A 27845-nucleotide genomic window follows, 5' to 3' on the forward strand; every position below is an offset into this window, starting at 1 on the left:
ACACAAACCTATTGACTATAAGGTAGAAGACAACTGAACTCATCATTTTTGATTATAGCGACAAAACTGTAAATGTAAAAATAGAAGCTAACTGATCTATGGCTGCACATTGGGTACACTGAGTGCTGTAATATTGATCTCTCCCTTAAAAGTGAGGTATTGGTGACATAGAGGGACACTATAATACAATAGGGCAGAAGTTGTCATAACTCAGATGTACACTGCAAAAGAAGAAGACTCATAGTCATCATGAAAAAGCAAGGGAAGAACGTGCCCCAAACAAACCAAGATCACCTGGAAGTCAGGACCTCAGGAATAAAGACAAAATAAATATACAATCTTGAAAATAAAGTTGACCTCACAGTGAAGATAGTAAGAAACCATGAACAGAATATTCAAGAATTATGGGATAACATCAAAAGACCAAATTTAAGACTTATTGGGAGAGAGAAAGGTTCAGAGATTCAAACCAAAGGAATGCACAATCACTTCAATGAAATAATAGCAGACAATTTCCTAAGCATGAAGAATGAACTGGAAAATCAAATACAAGAGGCCTATAAGATACCAAATGTACAAAATTACAACAGATCTACATCAAGACACATTATAATGAAAATGCCTAGCATACAGAGTAGCATAGAATTTTAAAGGCTGCAAGAGAGAAAAATCAGATTACCTATAAAGAAAGACTAATTCAGATCTCAGGATATTTTCATCCCAGAATCTCGAAGCTAGAAGAACCTAGAACAACATATACCAAGCTCTAAAAGATAATGGATGCCAACCAAGAATCTTATATCCAGCAAAACTGAGCTCCAAATTTGACAATGAAATAAAAACCTTCCATGATAAACAAAAGCTAAAAGAATTTACAGCAAGAAAGCCTGCACTACATAACATTCTTGGCAAAATATTCCACAAGGAGAAAATAAAAAACAACGATGAAAACCTTCAAAGGGAAGAACTACAATAAAGGAGAAGCCAACCAAAGAAGAAACCAAGTCAAGCTAAATATCAAAAATGGCTTGTAATACAATCCATGTCTCTTTCAACTCTTTTGGATAAATTTTTACTCATAAAAATTTTAACTACAATATCATCTAATTTTTCAGGTTTTTTAAAATTCATATTTTTTGTTTTCCATTTCACTTCACAAAGTTATACAAATATGTTCTTTAAAAGTTTTAGAATTTTATATTAAAATATTAAATTTTAAAATATTTAATATTTTAATATATAATTAATCTGGTATCACATTGCCTGTGATATGAGGTGAGGTATATTTTACTCTCTTATAATTTAAAATCCATTATTCAAGATTCAAGGATGAAAAAGATCAATCAGAGTAAAAATTGTTTAATAAGGTATATATAAAGGTAAGGGCCAGGTTGAGGGTAATTAACAAATTTTGTGATGCACCTTTCCTTCTATAAACTTGAAGAGGTAGGAGGTGAAATAAGAGAGATCAATTATGAAAATCTTGTAGGAGAAAGTGACCTAACTGAAGTTATTCCCACCAAAAGCATGTATAAAGCAACTTACAATCTAATAGAGTCATATAGGGAGGAATAAAACACCTCTCTCTACTCTTATATATTCTAAATTCATCTCTTTGGTGTCCCTTTCTGATGGAACTCAACAAGAAACCACATAACAAGGGGACTTATTATGCAGCCTACAGCATATGTCTCATCAAAAGGTGAAAGAGGGAGAAAGGAGCCAATATGGCAGCAATTGGTTACATGAAGACACTCAGTATTTGAAATGTGTCCAGTATGAAATGAGGTGGCAATTGAGGTATGCTAATTATTAAATAGACATTACAGTCCAAAGAATTACTAAGACAAAGAAAATGAACATAAAATATCTTAATAACAATTATTTTCTTTGCAAATTATATTGGTAATCCATTGGGTTAAACGAAAACATATTAAAATTAATTTCTCTATTTGTTTAAAAAAAAGAAGTAAAGGAGAACAAGGTAACATATTCTGTATCTTGATAGTAGTACTATATATCCATATATATATGTTGTCATTTTTTATATTTTATATTTTTGTTATCAAAATTCATATAACTATAAAACTAAATGGGGTAAATTGTACCATATATAAATTAAATTTCAAAAAAATGACTTTAAAAAATCTAGTTCATGAAGTGTTTTAACAGTTTTGGGCACATACTAACCACCTGATAAATAACGGCTATTATTATGATTCATTAAAACAACCAGCATCAAGTTGTTTCATAGTGGGGAAGGGAGGGAGAACATGGGAGGAACAGACAAATCCTAGACAGGGTGAAGGGATGGAAGGGGAAAGAAGGGGGTATGGTGCTGAGGGCCATTACCAAGTAGGTATTGACGCATCGTAATCCTTGCCAGTGTACCCCATGTTAAATGGACTTGCCTTGGAAATTTGCTGCGACCTTGCTTGTGTGTTTGAGAAAGGTGACCCTGCTCAATCACCAGGGTGGATCCAGGATTAGGGTGTATTCCTGCAGGAAGTATCTCCGTCCTTGGGTTTAGGGCGTGACAATAGGAGTTTTAGGGAAGTTGAGGTTGAAGATTATTGCTGCTGGGATTAGGGTGTTCCTGTTGTTTGTTCCTGTTGAGTTCTCCTGAGATTCAAATGGGATTTGAAAAAAGCCTCGTGGAGTAGGATTTGGGATCGGACAGATTTAGATTGCCCCTGAACGTGTGTGGAGGCTGGTGTGAGATCGGGAATAAAGAATTGCTGTTTGAATTTACAAAGCTGTGTGGTGGCTCGCGATTCTGTGCCAAGCCGAGACATTGGCACTTGGCTTCTGGCAGTATGGGGTTAAAAATGTTGATGGAATGTGACTGGACACAATTATCCAAAGTACATGTATGAAGACATGAATGGTGTGAATATACTTTGAATATAACCACAGATATGAAAAAATGTGTTCTATATACGTAATACGAACTGTAATGCATTCCATTGTGATATACAACAAATCAGAATAAAAAATCAGATAAAATTCAAAAAAGAATGGTGTGAATATACTTTGTATACAACCAGCGATACGAGAAATAGTGCTCTATATGTGTAATATGAATTGTAACGCATTCTGCTGTCATATATAACAAATTAGAATAAAAAATAAAAATAAAAAAATAGAAATGGTACTAGGGAAATTCACAATAGCCAAATTATGGAATCAGTCCAGATGCCTCTTGATAGATGTGGTATATATACACAATGAAGTTTTACTCAGTCATCAAGAAGAATGAAATTATGGATTGAAATGGAGAACATAATGTTAAGTGAAATAAGACAGACTCAGAAAATCAAGGATAGAATATTCTCTCTTATAGAAGCTAGAAGAAAAAAAGGTGAGAATTAAATATCAATAAAATTGTAGGGAAGATCAGTGGAGTAGAAGATGATCAGGAGCGATGACAAAAGGGAGGAAATGTGGAATTAATTTAACAAAATCATATTAGGTGCTTATACAGATACACCTTATGTAGAAAGCACAAATCAAAAATAAATAAATGAGTGAAAGGAAGATCAGTAGAGAAAAGAGAAGGAGACGAGGGAGTAGGGGAAGGGAAAAGTGGGGAAAATGGGGACAGAAATGGAGTAAATCAAATTCCATGCATATATGATTTTGACAAAATGAACCCAACTACTATGATAACTATAATCTCTAATAAAAAATCATGCTAGGAAAACTGGATATCAATGTGCAAATTAATGAAATTTGAGCCTTATCTATACAAAACCCAACCAAGTCACATGGATTAAACATTAAATTTGCATTAGCCTGAGACAATAGAACTCCTAGAAGAAAATACAGAGGTCACTTATATGACTTTGGTGTTGGCAATAATCTCAACTGTAATACCAAAAGTGTGGGCAACATATATAAATATAGACAGGTAGAACTATATCAATCAGAAAGCTTCTGTGGAGCAAAGGAAACAAACTAAGTAATGTGAGTAAACTATATGAAAAAACTTACATCTGAAAAGGGGATATATATACATGTGTGTATGTATGTTCTACAATTCAATAGCCAAACAGACAAAAATAACCTACCCAAATAACCCAACTTAAAAATGGGCATTTCTCCAAAGCAGACACACAAGTGACCCACAGGTATATGACAAGATATACAACATTACTATCATCAGGGAAATGCAAGTCAAAAATTACAGTGAGATAACACCTCACACTGCTAAGATAGTCATTATAAAAACAATAATAATAATAATAGGTGTTAGCAGAGATGTGGAAAAACTGAAACCCTATGGGAATGTATAACATAGCAGTCACATATAGAATACAATATGGAGATTCCTTTAAAAATTGAAAATAAAACTACCATAAGATCTAGCAATCCAAATCCTGGGTGTTTATCCAAAGAACTGAAATGAGAAACTCAAAAGAGATATATGCACTCCCATGTTAAATGTAACATTATTAACAATAACAAAGAGGTAGAAGCAACCTAAGTGTTTATCAACATGAATGGATAAAGAAAATATGATATACACATATAATGGAATATTCTTTAGTCTTAAAAAGAAAAGAAATCCTATTATTTAAGACAATCCAAGGTATTTGGAACTGGGGATCATTATGTTAAGTGAATTAATCCAGGCACAGAAAGTATCACATGATCTCATGCATATGGGATCTAAAGAAATTAACCTCATAGAAATTGAGAGTAGAATGGTGATCATCAGAGTTCAGGGATAATAGTGGGCAGGAAGGGACAGGGAAAGGTTGATCAATGAGTCCTAGGTTACCACTAGGTATAAGCAAGAAGCTCTAGTATGCTATTAATACAGTAGGATGACTAAATGTACAATAACCTATTGTACATTTGAAAAGGGTAGAAGAAAGAATTTTGATAGTTTTTACCTTAAGAAAATGATAAATGTTTGAGATTAAACCTGATTTAAATATCATACAATTTATACATATATCAAAACATTACAGAGTATCCCATTAATATGTACAATTTTCATGTTTTGATGCATCAGTTAAAAAAGAAACTTTAAAATAAATTCAGTAGTTCAATTCCCAATAGCTAAGCTATGGAACCAACCTAGGTGCCCTTCAACAGATGAATGGATAAAGAAAATTATATATATTATATATATATAGCATTTCTCCAAAGCAGCCATAAAGAAGACTTCATGACCTTTGTCTGCAAATGGATGGATTGGGAAACTATGATGCTAAGTGAAATAAGCCAGTCCCAAAAAACCAAAGTCTGAATGTTCTCTCTGATATGTAGATGCTAACACACAAAAATCAGGGAAGGAAGAATAGAAGTTCAGTGGATTAGACAAAGGGGAACGAAGGGAAGGGAGGGGTAATGGGAATAGGAAAGACAGTAGAATGAACTGGACATAACTTTCCTATGTTCATATATGAATACACCACCAGTGAAATTCCACATCATGTACAAGCACAAGAATGGGATCCTAATTAGAATAAGTTACACTCCATGTATGTAAAATATGTCAAAATATACTCCACTGTCATGTATATCTAAAAATAACAAATTTTTAAAAAATGAATGCAGTAGAACAGCTAAGAGCATTTGGTTTAAAAATAATATGGGAAATGTTGTTTAATTACAAATTGAAAGTTTTATAAAGCTTCTCTAATTAAAACCATGCAGTGCTAGTTCTAGAACAACAGAAAGATCAAGAAAATATTACAAAATAAAAATCTAAAAGCCCAAGTATTTGTCTATGTGCTATCATCCATCTGAGAGAAAAGAATTTCTTATTTACTAAGACCTAATAAGCTCACTATTTAGAATAGACCAATCTTATATCATTGACAATCTTATATCATGCATAAAAAGATTAGATACATACATTTAGTTTACATTTAGACTGGTGACAGAATACTGAAAATAGTTTTTCTAACTTTTTGAGCTTCCCTAAATCTTCACTGACATTAAAGTTATATAAAACTCCAAACATCAGATTCTAGATGAATACAGAGTAGCGTGTCCCAACAGTAAAAATAAACATGCCGTTTTTAATTTCCACTAAAACTGTTTTTTCTTCTAATCACAAATGCAAATGAAAATTGATTGTTCAGTGGAAAAGTGTTATATTACAGGAATAGCAAAGAATTTTAGAGTCTTAAGATTTGGCTTAAATCCAGCTTTGTGGGGTATTTAACGATGGTGGAATATGATGAACATTATTATCCAAAGTACAGGTATGAAGACATGAATTGGTGTGAATATTCTATGTATACAACCAGAGATATGAAAATTGGGTTCTATATGTGTAATAAGAATTATAATGCATTCTGTTGTCATATATAAATTTAAAAATATATATATATATATGTAAAATAAAAATGGTATAGTTGAAAAAAATAAATCCAGCTTAGTAAACACAAATGGAAAAATAAGTCATGCTTCAATGAGATGTTCCACTAAAAGAATATTTTCAAAGAACAAACCCTGACAAAGGAGAGTTTCACTCATTCAGCCAGTCAATAAATATTATGTCAGACTCTGAACCATGTGCTGAAGATTAAAAAAATAGAAAAGAAAGTAAGGAAGACATGCTTCTTACTGTCAAGAAGCTTACAGTCTAGTGAGGAAAGCAAATAAAGATTACAGTCATGATGTAGTTGGTATAAAAGGTTCCAAGAGATATGTAAGTGTATAGCTAGGGGACCTACCTAAGTCCACAAGAGACAAAGAACTATGTGTACATTAAAGACTTAAACATATCAGCAAAGAATAATATTGGAAGTGTAGAAAAGAATATATTAATATTAAATACTAACTATAGAATTAGAAGTATTACTAATTTCTATTCCCCTATTTTTCTTTATTTTCTATATTTCCTAAAGAAATCATATATCACAATTTACTCTATTGATCAAAAAGCATTATTAAAATAACACTAAAGGACTAGATTTGTAGCTTAGTAGTAGAGTACTTGTCTGGCCTGAGTTCAATCGTCAGCACTCACTGCACAAAACAAAACAACTACAACAAAAAAAATCCCTTTACCATTTATTAGAATTTTTTTAAAAGGTTGTTTTTGTTTTTATTAAAATCTTAGAGAAACCTGTTATAACAAAATTTACTGTATTCTTTTGGAAAATAAGGCTAACAATAGCTAACTTCACAAAATTGTTGCCTAGGATCAAATATGTTAACATATGTGCAGAAAATTTTATCATTGTTTGCTAGACCTAACTCATTTATCAGGCCACCCAATAAAAGAGTTAACAAGACAAAACAAGGAGGTGGGAAGATGGGTGCAAAACTTGACTACAGATGAGGACAATGGAAATATAGTCCTGATGGAGTTGATGAGCTAGTTCCTGATGTGTTGCTGCTACTTGATTTGGCAAAGATGATAGCAATGCTATTAATCCAAGTATAACTCCCATCCCACACCTGTACCACTGAGCTTATAACAAATCTTAAAAACCTTCTCAATGAATTCTCCAGGCAGTTACTTGGATTTAATCTATAAGCACAAGCTACTTAAAACCTTTTATTATCACTTGTATGTCATATTTCTAATACTAACACAATTATAATTTTTTTAAAAAAGATAGTATGATCATAAAAATACTTTAATTTTTATTTTAATCATTAAATATTTTGTATTCTCTGAAGAAGTATATCTTCCAGCATTCCTAGAGGTTCAATTTACAATTTTGTGAACCACAGTTATACATGTATTATTCCAGAACCTAAATAATAGACTATAGCATTTTGCAAATATATTTAATAAATATATTTACAAATGATGAAGTCAACTACAAATACACTTTTAGATTGAGTGTTGCTTTTTCATAAAATGAAGAAAACAAATTTTTTTACCTTTCCTCTGGAGTATCTACATGAAATGTTCTCTCTATAACGGTGGTCCACTGGAGACATCTGATAATAAATGTGTTTGGCTTTGGTCGTTCTGTTTTCATTAACTGACATTCTAGAAAGAAAATAAAATATTTCTTTAATATATACACACATATTTACACCATGAAGTAAGCAGGACTACAGAGTTCTGTTTTAAACAAAACCTAGTGCAACCTCACAGCTTTCCATGGATCTCTGCTCAAAGTTATTCACAACCTTACATTGGTATTCCTTTTTAACCCACTGCCATTCCGCCAAATCAGCTAAACTGGATTATTTAATTTTCACAAAACACAATTTGTTCTTTCCTATATTTATACCTTTGCTGTTACTACTATCAGTAGTATATCACAACTTTTTATCCCACCCATGTTATCTCCAGTAGTCAAAGTAATACCCATTCTTTAAGGTCCAGATCAAACTCTGCTCCTTCCATTTTACAACACCACTTCCTCATCTATAGTCTCATTATTTATTACTGTACCCCTCATTTTTCACTTAGCACAGTCTTATAACTTTTTTTATCTATTTAAGAGGATTTCATTTTATCCTACCTTCTGATAAGATATACTGCCTACAATTCTTAGGTATCCAGTGGGTAAAGCCAATCAAAGAAGCTAAGCAGACTTCAGAGAAAAGAATAGTGTTGTAGATAAAAGCATAGATTCTAAAACCAGTGTGCCTAATTCAATTTCTTTTTCTGCCAGTAACTATACAACCTTGGACAAGTTTCTCTGGTCTTCAATAACAAGTGGGAAAAAATAAAAGTACCTATATCACAGAATTAACACTGGGACTTATAATAAATTCATGTAATACTTAGCATAATACATGACAAAAAATAAACTTTCAATAAACACCAGCTATTATTAATGGATGTACATTTGAAATGAACTTTAGAAAATAAATTATCATAGATAACCAGAGATGCTAAGGTAGGATTGTCTATGCTTTTGAAAGAAATTAGCCTATTCCTAGTTGACAAATTCATCAGTGCTTATCTGTTTTGTCCTTTATCCATCATTAACAACTATCTACTCCAGCATTAACAACCATTAACTACCACAACATTTTTGGTTTTAACGTCCAAGTAATTACTCACAATAGACTAATTCTTTATTGACACTTTAAATTGAAAAAAAATAATTCAACCAAGTTTCTCTACTTAGTTTTATTCTCTTTTCCAATAACCTTTCATGGTTTTAGCCATCCCCTTTTAGTTTGTCAATTTCAAAATTCAAACTTTATTCCAACTGGAACACCATCTTAAAATACACATCAGAAAATAGGGGCATAGCTCAGTGACAGATCATGTTGTTAGCTTGACTGAGCCCCAGGGTTTCATCCTGCCCCAACCCCCAAAAGACAAACATGTTTACTTACATAGAGAACATTTCTATCTTGTTGAATTACTAGTACCATATCTGAAACCACTGATTATCTTTCCCCCTAAATCCATTTTTCCTGGCTTTCTTCATTTTCCCACCACCTAGACTGAAACATGGAAAGAGATCTTTTTTGATGTTGGTTAATACTTTCCTTTACCTGGGTTTTCCACGGGTGAAATTCTATTTCAGATTCTCACTGCCCAATGCCTAAACCTCTCTCACTGCCATAAAACTAGAATCTTCCTGCTCAGATATTGAGAGTCCACATATGTTATTTAAAAATAGCAACTGTGTGAGATATCTGACATGTCCTAAAAAGGAACTCCTGATCATTCCTACCCTGCATTCTCTGCCAACCTCCATGATGACTTACTCCATTTCAGACGATGAAATCTCCATCTTTTCAATAACTAAAGCCAAAAACTTGGAACCCTTTGGAGTCCTCTCTTCTCACATCATGTTCATTCCTTCCAGCTATCCTTCTGGTTCTACTTAGAAAAACATAATCCAGTTTCTGATCACTTGTCACCACTTGCACTACCTCAGACTAAGCCATCATTCTCTATCAAAACTTCAGAACAGCTCTCCCTTGCTTCTCATTTCAATTTACCCTCAACAATGAGAAATCTTAAAATGAACATCCTCAACAATATCCTATATGTTTCAATATCCTATATGTTTCAATCCCCAGCATGGGCTGGGGTTGTGGCTCAGTGGTAGTGCACTTGCCTAGCATGTGTGAGGCACTGGGTTTGATTCTCAGCATCACATACAAATAAATGAATAAAATAAAGGTCTATCAACAACTAAAAATACATACAAAAATTATTTAAAGAGAATAGAAGACAAAGTCCTTGAAAAAGTTCACCTAGGATCCTTCATGATCTGGTCCTCCCATTTACCCCACTAAATTTCTAACCTCCTCCCCCTTACTCTTTCAAACCACTCTGCCAGTTACCATGGCTTCAATCATGCATTTTTTCCCCCCAACCATGGGATGTACTCTCAGCTGAGGGCTTTTTGGTAAGCTATGCCCTCTGCCTGGCATTCTTTTCCCTCACATGTCCCCACAGAAGACTCCCTGACTTCCCTCAAGTCTTAGATCAATTCTAATCTTCATATTTATGCCTACCTTGGGCATTCTTTTTAATACAGTCTGGACCCCATGTACATGACTCCCCAACTTTTTATCTGCTTTACTTTTATGAGATGACAAACAGTATATTTCTTGTTTATCGTCTGTCTCCTCAACTAAAATGTAAGCTCCACTGACATATTCTTAGTGCCTGACACACAGTGAACATTCAATATTTTCCAAATGAATGAATTCTGGGAGTAAAAAAATCCAACAATTTTGATGATACATGAAAAAAGAGAATTTTGGGGGCAATTTTCTTATATAAACAGGGAGAAATAGAAGTTACTGGACAAGTAGAAAGGATGCTCTAGTCAGAAGTACAGATAGATTAGTGATGGAGCAGGAGAGCAGATAGAATAAAAGGACCCAAATGAAGTTAAGGATATAGATGCAAGTGGGAGCTGGTAAAAATTATTTTCTCCTTGCTTCAATTTTTTCAGTGAATTAGGACACAAAGTCATCTACTAAGAACAGAACTGAAAGAGGACACTTTGGGGCTTTGAGAAAAAAGAAAATATGAAATAGCATTCTAGGAAAATGGAAGAGCAAACAGATGAGGAACATTAAGGGGCAACTTGGACTTAATGTTCAAGAATTTAAAGTACTACCAAAGATCATAGTTGTTTATTATTCCCTAAATATACTTAACTACATGGGTGCGGGTGGGGAACACTGAGAACAGAATTTAAGCAGACTGTTTTAACCAGTAAAGTTTGACAAAACAACAACAAAAAAATGGAAAAGAGTAGAAGCAGCAAGACAAGGGAGTGATTAAGATAATCAACCAAGGAATTTAAAATGAGTTTGGAAGGAAAGGAGAACTTTGATGTGTATAAGGAAAAGGTAATGCAATTAATAGATTATAAAAATCCACTCTATCATAATTAAACCTTGTACAACAAAGTTACACATTTTTTGAATTATGAAAGTTTAAAAATACCAAATACAGTAGGTCAGTTTGTGGTGTTTGAAATATCAAATTTTTAAAATACTGGATACTATACCCATTTATACCAATAAGGAGCCACCAAAATTCCTACGACCCACTCTGCCCAGCAGACTTTCTCTCTTTGAAATCCATTATTACTTCTCATTTCCCCCTTTTTAAAGAAATCTTATTAAATTTCCAGCTGGTAGTTCACTATATTGTCTTGTATATACGTTATTTTGATCTTTTAATCAAATTACTTAAAAGTTAGGACTTAGTTGTATAGTTCTTCCTACAGTACCTAAGACTGGGACACTACATAAAGGTACATAGTTAATAACTATTGATCGACTGACTTTGTTTTTGTTTTTGTACTGGGATTAAACCCGGGGGTCCTTTACCCCTGAGCTAACATTCCTACTCCTTTATTATTATTTTAATTTCAAGACAGGGTCTTACTAAGTTGATGAAGCTGGACTCAAATTTGTGATTCTCCTGCTTCAGTCTCCCAAATGGCTGGAATTACAGGTGTGCGCCACAGTGCCTAGCTGACTGACCAGCTTTCAATGCAAACAAAAGACAAAACTTTTAGGGGCAGATGTGAAAGAAATACTAGAGAGAGCACTGTGGAACAGAGCAGAAAAGGAAAGAACATCCAAGCTCAGGTTCATCCATTTTATTTAACGTTCCCATTGTCATGATTTAGAAGTAATTAAGAAAACAGACTTTGAAATTAAAATTCTACTTATTGATGGGGTTGGCTATTTATTTATTTATTTTTGGTGTTAAGTTTTTTGAGTGCTTTACATATCCTGAAGATTGTGTTCTGTATGATGTGCATGTGGTAAAGATTTTCTCCCATTCTGTAAGCTCTCTCTTCGCATTATTTTTTCTTTTGCTGAGAAGCTTTTTAGTTTGAATCTATCGCATGTATTGATTCTTCATTTTATTTCTTATGCTTTAAGTAGTTTTGTTAAGTTAGGTCCTAATCTGACATTATGAAGATATGGACCTACTTTTTCTTCTATTAGGCACAGGTCCTTGATCCACTTTGAGTTTTGTGCAAGGTGAGAGATTTAACATCATTTTGCTGCATATGGATTTCCAGTTTTCCCAGCACCATTTGTTAAAAAGGCTATCTTTTCTCCAATGTATGTTTATGGTGCCTTTGTCTAGTATGAGATAACAGTATTTATGTGAGTCTACCTCTGTATCTTCTATTTTGTACCACTGGTCTTATCATACACTATCAACTGTGCTTTCCTAGTCAAAGTACTTTACGTCTATAAATTCTCATCTTTAAAAGCACTATCAGGAAATAAAGAAAAACTTAAAAGGAAGTCTATTTTCAGCACCACACCTAAATGAGGTTTAAGTGATATAATTTAAAAAACTTCTCAATATTAGAATTTAAAAAGCTGTTTAAAATACTATCAGGTTTCAGGTGAGTCTCAATTATTCTTATTTTAAAGCTGCTACAAACAATGGTAATTTATTTTAATTATCATTCTCAACAGACCACAGAAATACACTGTCTAGAAAAGAATAAAATATTTGTATGTATTTATGTATGGGGTGGTTTGGAAAAAATATTAAAATAAATAACATGATGACCAAGGCATTAATGCACAATTCAAATGTTTTAACTAAATTTGCTAAGTATTTGTAGACTCAACAATATATGAAATACTATTCCTGGACCAAACATTATATAAGAATTTGGGAATATAAAACTGAGGAAGAAACTACCAACTAACACATCATATTCTATTATTAATCATTCTACTCATGTCATTAAAAAGTGGTATTTTATTAATACCATGAAGGTTTTAATCAGGTCCTTATAAGGTCTCCAGACTAACAAAAATATTATGTGTAATTACAAATAGCATAATAGAAATAAATCTATATTTTATAGGTCTTAGTATAAAATACTCTGCAAGAAAACTGAATTTCTAAATAATGCTCATTAGGTTGAGACTACAGAAAAGAGAAGTGGCTACCAAGATATTCCCACTGATAGCTGGGTCCTACCAATAGAAGAGAATATTCTATCACAGTATCCTAGGGTGTGTTGCTGTACATAAACAAGAGTAATCTGTGAAGCTGAATACAACATAGTTGAAATTTTAAATTACCATGCTAAAACAAATGACCCAGTATATAGAAAAAGTATATAGAAAAAGGTTGGGATTTTGTTTATAAGCCATAATAAGAATTATGAAAATATTTTCTAGCTCTGTAAAATGAAAAAAAAGATACCAACAAATGACCTAGCATATAGAAAAAAGTTGGGATTTTGTTTATAAGCCATAATAAGAATTATGAAAACATTTTCTAGCTCTGTAAAAATGAAAAACAAAGGATACTAAAAAAAGTTCCAAGTTTTTAAATCATGTTGGTTGCTGATCTGAATATTTCTATTCTTTTTGTTTTGTTTGTTTTGGGGGGGGGTACCAGGGATTGAACTCAGGGACAGTTGAGCACTGAGCCACATCCCTAGCCCTATTTATTGTATTTTATTAGAGACAGGGTCTCATTGAATTGCTTAGCACCTGGCTAAATTGTTGAGGCTGGCTTTGAACTTTCGATCCTCCTGCCACTGTCCGCCTCCTGAGCCGCTGGGAAATATTTCTATTCTTAAAGGGTATTAAAGAGATTCTTAAAGAGCATTAGACAATACTCATTAGAAGAACATTTTTCTTTTGGTTATATAAAGAATCCAAATCAAACCAGACCACTTTAAAACTTAGAAGTTGGAAGCTTTGGATAGAGATTCTTAATGTTATTAATCAAATGCTTGTGAATTCTGGACTCATTTAATACACATCAGTAAAGTATTCTTACATAAAATGCAAAATAATTAATTTTTATTCTATCAATGTGATATTTTTGGTTATTTGTTACAGTGGTACTTTAACAGTTATACTAGTTATACAAGTTGCTCTCCTGAGAAACTTGAAAATCAAGCTGAATTTCAAATGCTCTGCTTACTTTATGCCATTCTGAATCACAGATGACAAAAGTTTATTCAAAGCTAAAATTACTCTGCAAACTTGAAAGTCAATTAACAGGACTGCAATATACCAGAAAAACAGACACACCCAAAACAAAGTTCTGGAGATTATTTGTTTAGATTTCAACGTTTAATCTTTATAATACGAATTTTATTCTTCAAAAATAAATTCTCCCAATATTCAATGTAAAAAAAGGTATAATAGTAGTCCATTACATTATAAAATAATCCCCACAGTCAGTTATAATGACCATAAATCAAAATAACACCGGATATTCATTAATGGAGACAAAAACATTTTCTCCTTATTCTGTTTTATATTTTCACTATCTAGAGACAAAAAGAGATGGTGGCTGCACAAGGTGCCTTAGGTAAGGTGAATGCCCTGGTAGAAAGTAATTCCAGCAGGAGATCAGGTGAGTAATTACTATGTTCAAGGCACTGCACCCACTAAGTAGTTCCTACACATTGATCATTCATCCCAAAGGACAAACCTAAAAAGTGTTGTTATCCTCATTCTATAAATGAGCAAATTTAAAAGACTAAAATCTGCTAAATAACTTGTTTGAAACAAGCAACTTATTAGAAACTATATAGGCTTTATCCTAGGTCTATCTAAATCCAAATATGAAAAGACTATAATGCTAGGAAAAGTGCCTTTAAAAATCAATAATCCAAATGAATTTCATGATTGCTTTTTCTATTCTATAAGGAATGATGTTAGGATTTTAATTGGAATTACATTAAATCTGTATAGTGGTTTGGGTGGTATGGCCATTTTGACAATATTAATTTTGCCTATCCAAAAGCATGGGAAATCTTTCCATTTTCTAAGGTCTTCTTCAACTTTTTCTTTAGAGTTCTGTAATTTTCATTGTAGAGGTCTTTTACTTCTACAGTAATGTAGCCACATCAATTTTCATAGTAGCTCAATTCACAATAGCTAAATTGTGGAAGTAACCTAGATGCCCTTTAATAGATAAATGGATAAAGAAACTGGGGTATATATACACAATGAAATATTACTCAGTATTAAAAGAGAATAAAATTATGGCATTTGCAGGTAAATGGATGGAGCTGGAGAATATCATGCTAAGCGAAGTAAGTCAATCCCAAAAAACCAAAGGTGGAATGTCCTCTTTGATAAGTGGATGCTGATCCATAAGGGGGAGGGGGAGGCATGGGAAAAATGGAGGAACTTTGGGCAAAGAGGAGGGAGGGTAGAGAGGGTGCATGGGGGCAGGAAAGATGTGGAATGAGTTAGACATCATTACCCTAGGTACACGTATGACTGCACATGTGTGACACTATATTGGGTACAATCATACAAATGTAAAGTTGTGCTGTAATTGTGTCCAATGAATCAAAATGAATTCTGCTGTCATATATACCTAATTGAAATAAATAAATTAATTTTAAAAAATCAATAATACTTGGGCTAAAGATGTAGCTCAGAGGTAGAGTGCTTGTCTAACATGCACAAAGTGTCAGGTTTGATCCCCATTATGGCTAAATAAATAAATAAAATCAGTAATCTTTTGTGAAATGGGACAGTTTGGTCCCTATTCTACCTCTTCCCCATACCATTTCTTAACATGGCCATTCTCCTATCTCTGACGCCTTTTCCCCACAGTGAGAAAACCCAGAATAATTGTCACCTGGTAACAAAGTTTAAGGGAAATGAGAGCACCTAGTATGCACCTAGTATGCTTGTTTTTGGATCTGACCACTGAAGGTGGATTATCCTCTATCAGGATTCTGTTCCATGGCATTCCTACTTCTCCAGTTAGGACCTAGTTAGGGATATAGAAAGAGTTGGTTCAGAACAAGTTGTTGAAGGGAAGCAAGATAGTCAGGACAGCAAAATAAAAGGCAGCAGAGCCTCTGGGGTCTTTCACTGCTGGGTCATACACTCTGCAATACTAATTACGTTAACACCAATAAAACTGATCAATTACTACTGACGGAAAACTGATTCCTAAAACTGACTGTATGAATCCAGCTCAACATTTTTAGTTATTTTTGTCTGAATCTATTACCCTGAGACAATGTATTTTTTTTTCCACATGAGGAAACAGGAAAAAAAAAAAAAACAAGTAAGTTCCTATATTTTATAATAGAAGGAATTCAATAAATAAGAAGGTGGAATCAGGTTTCTAATACTATATTTTATATGATAAGATGTTTTTCACTTATGATCCATATTCTAAATTCTAAAATTTTATAATAAACCTTACTACTTTTGTATATACATGGGATAATATTTGTGGATTTAAATTGAATTTGAAAAAAAAAGAAATTATGACACATTAATAAAACAACACATTTTTCTTTGATGAATATGGTCACCACAGATACCACTATTTGCCAAAATCACATTTTTAGAGCCAGCATTTTACTCATTCATATTTGTTATGGTTTAGATGTGAGGTATCCCCCAAAAGCTCCTGATAATGTAGGAATATTCATAGGTAAAATGATTATGAGAGCTATGACCTAATTGGACCATCCTAGCTTAAATGGACTGAATGGGCGGTAACTGTTTACACAGGGATAAGGCTGGAGAGGTGGGTCACTGAGGTGCATCTTTCCTGGGGCCTTTCCCTCTCCCTCCCTCATCATGACAAGAGCAACTTCCCTTAGCCAAGTCCTTCCCAAGATATGCTGCCTCACCTGTCTGAACTGAAACCTTGGAGCTGTAAATAAACCAGTGAGCTGTAAATAAACTTTTCCTCCTTTAAGTTGTACTTGTCAAGTATTTTGGTCACAGCAATGTGAAAGCTAACTAAAGCACTATTTTCCTATATGCCTGCCCACCAAATTCTGCTTCTCATGAAACAAACACAATCTTAAGAGTAAAATAATTTCTCTAGGAATATCCTCGGTGAGGTGAAATTTCAAGTAAAATCACACTGTAGTCATTTTGGAATAAAAATTAAAATGCAAAACTGACATGAAGCATTAGCTGAGAGAATTTTAAAAGGCAGACAAACATTTAATGGACTTAAAATATGGAATTAAACATATTGGTTTCATTTTTAAATTTTTTTTGCAATATTATTGTCATGGGCCTTTTATAAAGTATGGTAAACTACATATAACAAATATATATAACATATATACACAATTTAACACTTCAACCATTTTAAGTACATGTTTGTAACACTAATAAATTTACATTGTTTTATAGACAAATTATTTTTTGAACTTATTTCCTTACTTACTCCATTATACAAATCATCCATGCTTAATATAAAAAAATTCATAAATAAGGCAAAAACTATTAACCATAATCCTACCAAATATAACCACTGTTAATGTTTTAATGCATATTCTTTAGATCTTTTCAAAGTACTTTTTAAAAATGACCATAACTGACTATATTACATGTTGTGGATATTTTGCATTTCAATAAATATAGATTTTCATAATCATATTTAATGGTGGTATAAAAATTCACTGGACAGCAAATGATAAATCTGAATTTGATTCATATTAGATAATGCTGAAGCTAAGTTCTGACTATGTTATGATTTAGATTGAAGGTATTCCCCGACAAAAGCTTACATGTTAAACAATGCAAGAATTTTCAGACGTGAAATGATTATGAGACTCTTAACCTAATCAGCAGATTAACACACTGATATGGATTAACTGATCTGTAACAGGTAGAAAAATCCTCAGTGAAGAAACACTTATTTTATGGAATGAACTGCTGCCTAATTCTAGCAAATAAAACCAAGATTTTCTTCTACTTTTTTTTTTTGGGGGGGGGGGTGAATCTAATCCAGAGTTTTGAATATACCACTGAGATATACCTCCAGCCCCAACTAAGATCTGTAAACCAAGAGGGGTAAAGAGGAGACGTAAAAAAGAAAGATCTTCAATAAGTTGTTAAGGACTTTGGATTTGATATTGGAAGGGTCTCTTATGGCTTTTGAAGCCCATCTGATTAAGCTCCATCCCCATGTGGCAAAACTGGTGTCTCTCCTTGGAGGTCCTATTATTATCTTATTCTCAACCTAGCAGAAAGTGTGTGTGTGTGTGTGTGTGTGTGTGTGTGTGTGTATGTTTCTTTTTAAATCTTCCAAGCTGAAATTACTTAGACACTATAGATTTTCTATTCATTTAATTTCTGTATCATTTTCCTAATCATTCAAAAAAATCTCCTGTTTGATTCATCTCTTTCAACCCACATGGCCAAGCCATCAATATTCATGTTAACAGTTCCTTCATTTCTCTTACAACCATCCCTTCATTTCAGTGCTGACACCCAACCCGGGAACTTATAACCAAAATTTGGATCACTGAAATGGCCTCCCAGATGGTCCCCTTCTCCAGCCTTCTGCCTCTCCAAGTTGTCCTATGTACTACCAGCCAGATGAGTCTTACTCAGATTCTTATTCCATATATCATTCTCCTCCTCAAAAACATTCTACTATTTTCAGGACAGAATTCAAATTCCTTAGCCTGACTTTCAAAACTATTCATAATTACATTCGACAGAATTCAAATTCCTTAGCTGGACTTTTAAACTATTCATAATTAAGTACCTTTCTTAAAAAAAAAGTTTGAAATTTTATTCCTTATCACTAAAAACTATGAGTACTTTCTATGGCTAAATATCTCTTTACTAAACCCTAACCATTTCCTATTTTTCTTAAATTTGGGATTTAGAAACACTACCCATTCTTTTTACTTAGATACTAGTCATCCAAGATCTTCTCTAATTATTCCAGACCAGATACCCTACCTGTGAAAATTGACTGTACTTAAAATTTATATCCCATATGTTTGCATTTTATCATGTTTTGATTTGATTCATGTGAAGCTTCCTTACCTGTTTTGTAAACTTCAGGGAATGTGGAATGCTTCTTTTATTCATCACAATGTAAGTATACAGATAGACTGAATCTAAAAATAAAATTTTCAAACTAGGAAGTACTTCAAACACAATATAATTTATCACATCTAACTGTCTTTTTTCTCATAAAATAACTTTAATATTTTAATGTTTGCTCTCTTTTAGAAAAAAAAATTTACCTCATGATCTTTTCACCCCAAATCTTATATATTTCTTCAATACCTAAATGTTCCATTTTGACTACCTTGAAAAACATTAGTAATAAATATTCTAGAAGAAAAATACATGCATTAAGCTTATGTGTGTATATATGTTTAAATAAGTTCTAATAACATAATTTGATAAAAAATATTGAAGCCCTAATCACATTCTTGGTTTCAAAACAATAGCTCTAAAGTTAAGAATACCTTTACTTCCCAGGGAAAGTAGTAGAACATTATATTCACAAATTAAAAAAAAAAATCATCCCTTTGGAGAAAACTATAAAGTCAAAAGCCCACTTATAAAAAACTGTCAAAATAAATAATGAGTTTTGGAAGATTACATACAACCAAATACTTTCACTAAAGTCATAAATAAAGATGACCTGTCATAACTTGATTCTGATCTTTCTGGAAAATACTCTCTTACTGTTTGAAACATTAAGGAAACAGTATAAATATTTTTCTTTTCATTCCAGGAATTCTAATTCCAAATAAAGTAGCCTGATTTTAAAAGGTTTCAGTCACAGCTATAAAGAAATATCTAAGTCTTTATTAGAAAAAGGAGAAGAAGAAGAAAAAGGAGGAGAAGGAGGGAGAAGAAGAGAGGAGGAGGGGGAGGGAAGAGGAGGGGGAGGGGAGGAGGAGAAGAAGAAGAAACAGAAGAAGAAGAAAACACTTTATTTTAAAATTGGTTTAACTGAGACACAGCATGCTAAATGAAGAGACCCATTAGAATCGGCTCACTCAGTCACCTGTAGAAGAACAGGAAAAGAAACCTTAAATTTTTGGCAGTTCAGGTCAATAAGGAAAGTTTACATTACACACTTCACAAAAATTATTTTTAAAATAGTCAACCAATAAGCAATTATTTTAGCATATATGAGCTATTTTACTACATTAAGGTTTATATACATTATTTCTCACTTAATCATCTCAATAATATTCTAAAGTATTTTTTTATTTCTAGTTCATAAATCAAAGAAATAAAGCTATTTGATTTTTAAGTCACTTATTCAAAGTCATCAAGCAATTAAAGAGGTACAACTTGTATTTAAAATCCAGGTTTTCTAGGTCTACACTTTTGGCTCTTCTTTTCATAACACGTACTCTATTGGGCATGCTGGCTGCTTTTAACAGGGGAAGTAGATTTTTATTTCTATAAGAAGCTTTATATATTTTTCTTGCTGGTTTTAGACAAATAAATTGTTAGAAACAGGTGACTATAGAGTACTTGATGTATGTTTTTCCCAGAGAAAATTGACCAAACTTGTTACTTAGTATTCATGCACTAAAAATAATTGCCACCAACCTTGAGAATATGACATTTTAAACCACCAATGATTATAAGATAGAAAAAGTTTAAGTGATAGATAAACTGTAAATAAACAATACTGTTCCAGGATTTCTTTTTAGAAATTACATTTGGAAAATGTCTTCTGTCATGAGATAAGCTGAACAAGGGCTCAGAGAACATTTGAAATATTTATTGGTCAAAATACTAAAAACCTTGCATGCATTAATATGGTCCAGAGTTGCCTGGAATCTAATATCAGAACTTATTAAGCCCTGTCACTCTAAGTCAACTTTTTTATTCCTTAGTCATATCTTAAGAATAAAGAGCCATTAATAGGAAAAAATAGATAACTTTCTAAAATAACAGAAATTTCAAAGAATTATGAGAGGTAAACAGTAAATCTATAAATAGAACAGCTTAACAAATATTTTAATATTCTATTTCCATAGGACTACTGCTAAGTTCAAAGGAAACAATTATTATGAAAGTAATGCTATAAAGAAAATAATATGTTTATTTTAAATTATCTTATAAGAATGCCCTGTAGAAATAGAAACTTTTTCAGTATGCTTTTGGAAGCAATAACTGTTGCTGGTTGGATGATTCAATTAACATGAACTATTCTGGCATGTTTCAAAAGCATTACCATTTTAAAATGTAAAAAAATGTCTAAAACTGCAACCATAGTAATAAATTCCGAGTGGATGGGTTGGGGGGTGAGGGAGAAAAACAATGACAAATTGGTCCAAAAGGACACTGAGACTTCATAGTTGGAAGACTATTGTGCTGACAATTAGTAACAGAGGAAGCAGAACACAAAACAAGTGAATGAAAAAGGCTGAACTTGCAATGAAAGACCTTATTATAGCGCAGAAACATTATTGTAATAAAGGGGCAATGTACTCTCCTCTATAAAACTTCCAAACAGGCATCCTAGTATCTGTTATCTTCTCCTGCATTTCATTTTTTCATTAGCATCTGCTTGATTATGTATTATTTCAAATCCAAAAGAATTCCTCTATATCTTTTCTAAATTCCAAGGTTAAAGATCCTTCTTCCTCTCTGGCCTTACGCCTAATTTAACTTTACTCAAGATATAATAAATGCTCTAAAATTAACATAAAGAAAGGAGGACCAGAAAAGGAAGTGATTTATAATTAACAACTCAGAGAAAGAGAGAGAGAGAGAGAGAGAGAGAGAGAGAGAGAGAGAGAGAGAAAGAAAGATAGATATGTGTCCCTAAAGTCTAATTTGTTTAAAATGAATGTAGTGATACACACCTGTAATCCCAGCAACTCAGGAGGCTAAGGCAAGAGTATCTTAAATTCAAGGCCAGCCTAGGCAACTTATGGAGACAAGAAAAAAAAAGCTGGGGAAATAGCTCAGTGGTGGAATAGCATCTCTGGAATCAAACTCTAATTACCCTTCCCCCACACAACCACACACACACACACACACACACACACACACACACACAAAGCAATGATTATATAATTCACCACAAATATTCAAATCATCCTGTCTTTGAAGACTGTTGTTTGCCCTATGACTCCTCTTACATAATTAGAAGAGCAATGCTATAAACTTCACATCTAGTGATTCCTCTGCATTAAGACTTAGTTTGCTCAAATGAAAGTAGCCAAAAGTTCTGAAATACATCTTCATATACTAATTGAGAATGACAAGATTTGATTCATGATACTAACATACAAACAAGTCTAGAGGCATGGAATGTCCATACCTTCTGCATTGCCCACAGTAGAAAACATCTTGCCCCAAGGCCCTAAGGTGGTCAGAGATGCTATTGATAGGTGGTAAAATGGAAAAAGCATTAGCCTTGAAACGTGAAATCTGTGGTCTAGCCCCTAGTTCCACCACTGAAGACATGCATTACTCCTGGGAAATTCCATGAGCCAAGTTTCTCTAGGTATAAAATACAAAAAAGATTATTTTGAAAGAATGTTAAAAAGAATTAATGTATGTGTATAATATGGCACATAGATGCTCAACAAATGGTAATTTATTATAATTACTGCTCAATGGACTAGCCAATTTAAGAAATTATTATCTGCTTCTGACAGACAAATCACTGGATTTTAGAAGGACCTCTGAGATCCTTCAGTGAAATTCCTTTACTTTACATATGAGAAAATTCTGAGTCTCAGAATGACTGAATGTTCAGATTAAAATTATATAATGAATTTCTACCAAATAATCATCCATCATATTGACCTATATTTGTCTTTCTGTTCTAGCACGAATCTCATTACAAACAAAATAAAGGCAATTAGTAACAGAGGCAAGAGTCCACTATTAACCCACTGTGTATAATACTTGGCATACCACTAAGCTTCAATGGATGATGAAAAGAGAATTGTTATCTCTGAACCCCAGAGATGATCAAATGCATTCAATGCCAGGCCATAGTTCAAATCATCATTCTGCCATTTGCTTGCTTTTAGACTCTGGGAAAGAGTTTTAATATTTCTAGGTTTGTTTTATTATTCATTTTCAAAATAAAATTATAAATATTTATTTCAGGTTGTTCTTATGATGTCAAATGTGATTAGAGAAGAAAAGTACCTGGTACATAATAGGCTTCAAAAAATATATTATTTCTCTTCCCTTACTTCCACAAATCCCTCTGAATTCCCTATGTATTTAGATGGGATTAAAACACTGAATTTAATGGGTATATAATCATGATTCTAATTACAATTTCAAAAACTACACACAATCCTCTATAGAAACTAAAAATCTTATGTTACAAAAACAATACATTGAAAATAAACATTTAACAAATAAGTCAAGTAGGTATCTACACTTAACCAAAAATTACAAATTTAACCGATCATAAGTACTGTCAGAAAGGCAAGAAAAAAAGAATTATTTTTACCCTTCATATATGAAAGGGTATCATGGAGGAAAATGCTGGGATTAGTGATAAAATAAAAACAATACAAGGATCCTTAACTCAGTATCAAAATGCTGCCTGGTGTTGAGTAGTATTATGCCTGAAAATTTTTAGCTGGAAATCAGATATACTATTTGCATTAAATAAATAATTTAATTCAGATCTATTATTTGCATTAAATAAGTAATATAATGCAAGAAAAATTCTACAGTAAATCCACCACAACCACCTTGTCACACAGGTTGCCGTTCGTGATCATCAAACCATTCCCCACCCACACCACCCTGCCACTCCTACAGAAAAGGAATTAGTATTAGCAGAGAGAAATAGTGAAGACTTTTCCAATTTAAAAGCTACCATTTAAAACTTTAAGCTAAAAAGAAGAAAACTGCCATTAAGGTAGGATTTTAAAATAAAGTATTTACTTGTGTCAATAAATATATTTTATATTCTACTAGAAAATGAACAGCAATAGCACTTAGAAACTGCACATAAAACACCAAGTAAACTATAAAGTCTTCTAGAGCCTAACTCTGACCTTGGGAAAACAAAGTGTCTGTTATGATTGATGCATTCCATTAAATATTTCTTGTGTCATATTTATTTCTATTGTTTATCCTTCTTTCTCCTTTGTTATTTTTCATTCTGTAAATGGACAGGAAAATAATATCATCTGGAGCTTTTATTCACTCCTGAGGATTTCATACCCATTTAATTCAACAAGAAGACATTCAGCCAAAGTTTCTCTGAAACAATTTTTCAAATTAATTCTGTTCTTATAGTTACCTAGAATCTATCTTATCTTTGGAAATTTTAGTATTTCTCCAGAGAATTTCAATTTCCAAAGAAGTTTTCTTGATGAGCCAATCTTTAATAATACTTCCTTTCCTAAACTCTAACTGCATATTTTAATAGTAAAATTTACTTTAAAACTTAACTTTAAAATTTGTCTAAGTATCAATTTTAATTGTTTGTGGCAGATTTTGCTACTATAAATTCTTCAAAGCCAAGGGCTATACTATTTATCAGTGAAATTTGAAGTCAACATTATCTTAATCGTGGGTTTAAATTCTGGCTCTGCCAGTTGTCAGATAAGTGACCTTTAAAAGCATGTCACACAGCCTCTCTGAATGTCTTTAAAATGGGGAACAAAATACTTACCTCACAGTGTTGTTGTGAAGATTAAAAGAGATAACATATGTAAAAGGACTTGGTACATAGTAACTCTCAAAGAAAGGTTGGCTTCCTTCCTTATTTCCTTCTTTTTCCCTCAGTACCTGGTACAATGTTGAGAACATAATAACCCTCAATAAAAACTTTCTAAATATTCATCAGAACTTACACTTCCTAAATATATAGATAATGTTTTCAAATTGTTGTTAACTTGAAATCATACACAGACACACATACACACCACACACACACACACACACACCACACACACACACACACACACACACACACACACACACACACACGATAGGAAATGTCAAACCAGAGTAAGTACGTAAGATTGTTAACTGGAAGAACTAGGTAAGGAAATTAAGGAAGGAGTCTGAAGTAAATGTACTTAAAAATAACTCAGTGATAATAATTATGAATAGGGTGTTCCCTTACATAAACAACTATGGACAACTGACAGTTGAATGCTGACCTTAGGAAAAATTAAGTGACAGAGGGAGAGGGGCAAGCAGAGAGGAAAGGTATGGAGTAGGTTATTCGAAGAAAGGGGAAGAAAGGAACGTAGAAGGAAAAGACGGAACATTGGTTATACTGCATCTCTTTTATGTCCCGATACCACTTGATGTAAGCTATTGAAACTGATCATTCCTTGCCTGCCTTCCCCTAAAAACAATTCCCACAATCCCTCTACCTTTCAAAAAAAGTAGCAACTTAAGAGCCATATTAACTTTAATTATCCCTCCAATGAAGGATAACCAAGAGATCATCTTAGAATAGCCAGAAAGATTTTATTGCCTTTATTAAAAAACAAAACAACTTTTGACTAAAAGCTACAATGATAACCACATGGGCCCTCCTCAGCCTGCAAAAGCTTTGTCTTCCAAAGGCTAGAGAGTTTGAAGAAAATGGTCCTCACTCAGTTCCTCTAGACCTCATCCAAAGCCCTAAGGCAGAGCCAATGGTAACTCCCTTTTGGCCACAGTGGTTTTGTTTTGTTTTGTTTTTGCCAAAAGGAGGTATAAGCAGACTTGGTGAATGTATCTCACATTGTTTAGTTATAACAAGAATTAGCCCCTAGGATCCAAGTCCCTGGCATTAAATAAAACTGGAGTCTCCCCCTTTCCTCCCCAACTGGCCCAATCAAGCAATAGCAACTGGCCTTAACCGCAAGGGATTGCTGTAAAGGTTTTCCTTAAAATCTATAATGGTATTTAAAGAAAACTCAACAAAGCAGTTTCCTTTCCACTCCAATGAAATTTAGCTACAGAGAGAAGAATGACTGCCAATTCAACAAATATTACTGAGCATCTTCTCATATTAATACTTCAATTTGGGTAGCACCTTTCAAATTTACAGTATTTTCACATATATCATCTCATTTAATCTTGACTGTACCTGTGAGAAATACATTATTGTTATCCCTGCTGTTCAAAGATGAGAAGAATGAAGATCAAAAAACTTACGTGATTTGTCCAATGTCACAAAGCTACTGAAGAAGTTAAAAAAGAATCAAGTTAAAGTCTTCAAACTCCCAAATCCAATGATCTTCCACTATACCAGAGACTGAAACAAATGCTATAGAAAAAGTTTTAAATGTGTATATACAAGTCATCACCTTCTAGAAGTGGACTGATCTCTTTGATTCTACATAAACCTCCATATTCCTTTATATTTTAACAAATGAGATACAGAAGATAAAGCCTACTGATGATTTTGGAGTAGATTAGGAAACAAAGGTGAGAGATTCAAGATACTGGCTGTCAAACAGAAATCTGAGCAGGTTACTTAGGGTGTTAATAATTAGAGAAACTATATAGTGGGAAACTCAAATAGTACACACATAAGTTTATATTTATAAACTTTCAGAGATGCACTGGGTTGCTTTCTTACCCCTGAAAGCTAGATTTGAAACACATGACTGCCAGAGTATTTTCCAATAATATAGGGTTACACTTTTTCTTGTCAAACTGGAGTGCAATTTGAACAAAAGGGAGGAAACAAGTGACAGTAAGGCATTGTTACCTTGTAGTCTGGAGGGGGGGGGGGAAGACTTCCTTTTAAAGTGATTTTTAGAAAGGTTTTCTTCATTTTCAATTCTAAATTTGGTTAATGGGTTAAGTTTTGCAAACAATATATTAACATAACATCATTTATGATAATGAAGCCTGGGAACAAATTTAACTAAATTTACAATAAGACACTTTATGATGAATATTTAAATATTTAGTACTTACACTAAGATATACCTTGCTAGATTTAACTTTCCATTTACCTCAAAGTTTGATCACAAGTAAGGATAAGAAACCATCAAATCATCAAATGATCAAGTACATAAAAATGGCCTAAGAAATCAAGGAAAATAAAAACAAGATTAGAAATTCCATATGTTATTGAACCTAAAAGAATACAGCAATTAGCTTCAAAAATAACGTGTAAAACATTAAGGAGTAACAGAAGAAAAAAGGAAAAGATATAGAGTATATAAATATAGTTATGATTTTGGGCAAGTGTGTTGGATATATATCATGTGGATATACAATATATAAAATAATTACAATTCAGCCTTCCCTTGTGAAAAATGGAGAATATCTGATTTTTTTTTCTGAGCAAGGAGATGGTATTTGCAAATAACTTTTTAATTCAGAGAGGAGAATATTTGAAAGCAAGAAAACAATTCATAGAGAACTGCTGAACTGAGCTCAGTAGGTAATAGTATGGAAAGGAAGCAGGAGTGGACAATACTTATCTGATGAGTGACTCATGGCCTATTTTTCTACTAATATATCCTTTCCACTGCAAACTATAACTAGATAGGTCGTCCCCTACTTTTTAAAATCAAATACTGATTTGGGCACCCAAATTTTATGGTTCCTAATGGTTTTCATTAAAAGTATCAATATGTTTTTCAAGAACTTTCACTATCTGATTACATACTATTTAATCTTAATTTTTATTCCTCTCCAACATAAGTTCTCTATCCATCTAGGATATTGCCTACACTATTCACAAAATAAGCAAGTTA

At 32.8% G+C, this 27845-nt stretch overlaps 1 protein-coding gene across 4 annotated transcripts in view; it reads right to left on the reverse strand.

Annotated features, from left to right (window-relative positions):
- Nucleotides 1–27845, reverse strand: part of Akt3 (AKT serine/threonine kinase 3) — a 269991-nt gene that overhangs the window by 123019 nt on the left and 119127 nt on the right. For 2 of the 4 annotated variants that reach the window (XM_026390718.2, XM_077802311.1), the window contains one exon: nt 7858–7969. In XM_026390718.2, coding sequence (XP_026246503.1) covers nt 7858–7969 — 112 coding nt within the window. Of the gene's footprint in view, nt 1–7857; nt 7970–19206; nt 19335–24179; nt 24195–27845 lie in introns of those variants that run through there. The other 2 variants (XM_026390720.2, XM_026390719.2) reach the window with 2 other exon arrangements.

This window comes from Urocitellus parryii, chromosome 9, assembly GCF_045843805.1.
Source record: "Urocitellus parryii isolate mUroPar1 chromosome 9, mUroPar1.hap1, whole genome shotgun sequence".
Taxonomy (NCBI): domain Eukaryota; kingdom Metazoa; phylum Chordata; class Mammalia; order Rodentia; family Sciuridae; genus Urocitellus; species Urocitellus parryii.